This window comes from Sinohyriopsis cumingii, chromosome 13 (genome assembly GCF_028554795.1).
Source record: "Sinohyriopsis cumingii isolate HCF-2022 chromosome 13, ASM2855479v2, whole genome shotgun sequence".
In the NCBI taxonomy this organism is placed as follows: domain Eukaryota; kingdom Metazoa; phylum Mollusca; class Bivalvia; order Unionida; family Unionidae; genus Sinohyriopsis; species Sinohyriopsis cumingii.
Window position 1 is genome coordinate 67,091,436 of NC_142973.1, and position 4,307 is coordinate 67,095,742.

General features: G+C 39.4%; 1 protein-coding gene across 1 annotated transcript; it reads left to right on the forward strand.

The window, feature by feature from the left end:
* Positions 1–1,072: 1,072 nt before the first annotated feature.
* On the forward strand, positions 1,073–1,744 carry LOC149785769 (general transcription factor II-I repeat domain-containing protein 2B-like). The gene has a single exon (XM_089931136.1). It carries the CDS (start codon positions 1,073–1,075, stop codon positions 1,742–1,744), a length of 672 nt encoding a protein of 223 aa, XP_089787262.1.
* Positions 1,745–4,307: the final 2,563 nt, after the last annotated feature.

The window sequence follows — 4,307 nt, forward strand, 5'->3', positions numbered from 1 at the left end:
GCGACTGAAAAGAAAAAGAGGAAAGTTGACAGTGAGAGTCGCCGATTTCAGGAGAGATGGGAATTACAGTACTTTTTCAATTGTGTTTGTCTCATTTGTAACGAGACGGTTGCCTTGTTTAAGGATTTCAACGTAAAGAGACTAAACATCCTAACACATACGACAAGCTAACAGGGAGTGGCCGCGCTGAAAAAGTGAAGCAACTCCAAGCTGCTCTGACATCACAACAGCGATTCTTCATGTCTTGCCTGTGAGTCAAAGGAAAATATCACCAAAGCAAGCTACGAAGTGGCCATGTTAATAGCTAAACATGACAAATCTTTTACTGAAGGTACATTTATCAAAGACTGTGACATGAAAATGGTGGAGAACATTTGCCCCGAGAAGAAGCAAGAATTTATGAATGTTTGCCTGGCACGTAACACTGTGGCACGGAGAGTTGAGGACATATCGTCAGATATTCAGAGACAACTGAGGGACAGGGGAGTGACTTTTGATTATTTCTCATTAGCCTGCGATGAAAGCACCGATGCTTCTGACACTGCAAAGCTCTTGATTTTTTTAAGAGGAGTTGACGACAACATGAACGTAATAGAGAAGCTGCTTGACTTCCAAAGCCTTAAAGACCAAACCAGAGGAACAAATTTATTCGTTCTGTTTGTGATGCTGTTGATAATATGAAACTACCGTGGAGTAAAGTTTCTGGTATCATTACCGATGGTGGGCCTGCCATGGCTGGTGAGCGAAGTGGATTGTCCACACTGATCTGCAATAAAGTCAGCGAAGGAGGTAACGCTATTAAACTACACTGTATAAATCATCAGCAGGCTCTCTGCGCCAAACATCTCAAATTTGATCATGTTATGAAACCAGTGGTAAAATCAATCAATTCTATTCGCTCTAAAACTCTACACCACCGACAGTTTCAGCAGTTCTTACTTGACATCCAAGCTGAATACGGAGACGTAATATATCATAACGATGCGAGGTGGCTAAGTCGGGGGTCCGCAATGCAGCTATTTTTCTCTCTCTCAAAGAAATAAGACATTTTTTGTGTGAAAAGGGGCAACCGATGGAAGAATTGTCCGATCCTGTATGGCTGGCAGATTTGTCTTTTTTGGTTAACATAACGAAGCATCTGAATGGGCTGAATGTTAATATTCAAGGACGAGATGCAGTGGTGAGCCGGCTACACGCTCACGTCAAGGCCTTTGGAACGAAGCTGCAACTTTTCCAAAGACACTTGTCCCAAACAGAGCCCTGCACCGCGCACTTCCCAGCTTTGAAAGAGGTAATTGACAATTTCCCACGGGACAACATCGGTGTGCAAATGAAGAGTTATGCAACAGCTATTTCTGTGGAATTCAACAAACGCTTTCAGGATTTTGCAGTTATTGAAAAGGACATGTTGCTTTTCTCTTCTTCCTTCTCCGTGGACCCTGATGGTGCTCCTCCACAGGTGCAGCTGGAGCTCATTGAGCTGCAGTGTGACGATGAGTGGCGCGCCAAACACCAGCAGCTTTCTCTTGTTGACTTTTACGGGCAGCTGGATAAAGGCAGATTTCCAGAAATGCGAACATTTGCTAAGAAAATGCTGAGCTTATTCGGCTCCACATATTTGTGTGAGCAGACATTCTTTGTCATGAACTTAAACAAGAACCGACTGAGGTCAAGACTAAGTGACTCCCATGTGACATTTTACACATCTCAACCACTGCCCTCAAACCAGACCTGGCCTCTTTAGTGAACTCCAGATCTCAGTATCACCCTTCTCATTAGTGTCAGCAAGTTATCGGTTTCTTGACCAATCTGAAATTGAGTGTTTTTAACGGTAACATCTGTCACTATTAACAGTGAAAAGCCAAAAGCACACTTATGCACTTGGACTTATGGCACTTATTTTATTAAACTCTTGAATAAGATTTGGTTATAACTGTCGATGTTATGTACCTGTATATGTGGCACAAACTATTATTTTCTGAAAGATCTTTTAAAAGACAAAAGCAAAATTCACTTGTTTTAAACTTTAATGATAACAGAAAACTTTGCATTAGTTATAACTTCTGTTTAAAATGGCCATGAGGCAAAGATATTTATCTAACTCATGGAAATTTAAGGTATTACATACAGTTCAATGTTATCTGACTCTCCAGATATGAATGAAGGCAGAATTGTGTTTTTAGAGTTGTTCATGTCTGCCTGAGTGACTTATATTTAGTTACATTGCCATTTGAAAAATAAAGATAATTGTGACAATGAAAATTGTTTTATTTATTTATTGTTTACTTGTTATTTTTTTTATTTATTTATTGTTCTATAACAGTGTATATTTGCATGTAACTTTTGTGGTTAAAAAAAAAAACATCAGAAGGAACTATTGGCCCTCAGGCATCTTCACTTTATCAAATCTGGCTCTCTTTGCAAAAAGTTTGGACACCCCTGATCTATGTTGTGGTGTTCCACAGGGGTCTGTTCTTGGACCTGTTCTCTTCATTCTGTACGCTCAGTCCATCTCAAGTGTCATAGGTCATCATCCAGTGTCTCACCAATTGTACTTTGATGGCACCCAAATATACAAATCTAGCCACCCAACTGAAGTTGATGCTACCATCCAAGGTGTAGAGAGGTGCATTTCTGATGTGAAATCATGGATGACATGTAACAAGCTGCAGATGAATGATGATAAAAATGAGGCCATTCCAATCAAAACACAAAGACTTTCTCATTCACATCTTTACCTCAAACAATAAATATCAGCAACACCAACATTAAATTCACACAATCAGTACGAAACCTAGGTGTTATTATGAACAGTACTCTCACATTGCACTAACATGTCATGAACATATGCAAGGCTGCATATCTTGAGCTGACAAGCATCAGCTCAATTCGCAGATATCTTTCAGCTGATGCCAAGTTCATTAGTACTTTCAAGACTGGACTATTGTAACGTAATTCTGTCTGGTTCATCTCAATATCTGCTCCAGAAACTTCAAAAAGTTCAAAACACAGCTGCTCGGATCATACTTAGAGTACCACGATCAGAGCACACCTCCCCGCTGCTCTGTACCCTACACTGGTTATCCATTCGATCCAGAATCAAACACAGAATTTGTTCTCTGTGCTACGTTTCACTGTCGGACTCTAGTCCAATATACCTATCCGGCCTCACCCATGTGTACACACCAGCAAGATACTTTCGCTCCTCTTCTGACAATCGTATACTCATTATTCCCACTATGAAAACAAAGTCATATGGATAGCGTTCTTTTGCATACCAGGGCCCAGCAACGTGGAATGAATCGCCCACTGAACTTAGACACAAAGACACAGTGATCCCATTCAAGATGGCTCTCAAAACGCACTTATTTCGACTGCAAGAACAAACTTAAAGATCTAATAATGTTTCCTACCTTAAATATTCTCAGCATATTTTTTTAATGTTTTCTAATTTCATGGTGTTTGTTTTTGTAATCATATCATTATATGTTTTTTATCTTTCAGTTGATGCCACTAAAACACTCGTGTGTTCATTAGTACTTTCAAGACTGGACTATTGTAACTCAGTTCTGTCTGGTTCATCTCAATATCTACTCCAGAAACTTCAAAAAGTTCAAAACACAGCTGCTCGGATCATACTTAGAGTACCACTATCAGAGCACACCTCCCCGCTGCTCTGTACCCTACACTGGCTATCCATTCGTTCCAGAATCAAACACAAAACTTGTTCTCTGTGCTACGTTTCACTGTCGGACTCTAGTCCAACATACCTATCCGATCTCACCCATGTGTACACACCAGCAAGATACTTACGCTCCTCTTCTGACAATCGTATACTCATTATTCCCACTATGAAAACAAAGTCATATGGACAGCGTTATTTTGCATACCAGGGCCCAGCAACGTGGAATGAATTGCCCACAGAACTTAGACACAAAGACACAGTGATCACATTCAAGAGGGCTCTCAAAACGCACTTATTTCGACTGCAAGAACAAACTTAAAGACCTAATAATGTTTCCTACCTGAAATATTCTCAGCATGTTTTTTTATTATTTTTTAATGTTTTTCTTATGTCATGGTGTTTGTTTATGTAATAATATTATTATATGTTTTTTATCTTATAGGTGTTGTCTAATGTTGTAAAGCGCTTAAAGCTTCTAAAGATTAGGCGCTGTACAAAGTCCTCATTATTATTATTATTATTATTATACAGCTTGTTCTAATCTTAGATGTGAAGCTTTCAAAACTCTGCTAGCTGTGTTGGTCATTTTTCACTTCCTAATGTCAAAGGTCATTTGTATAAT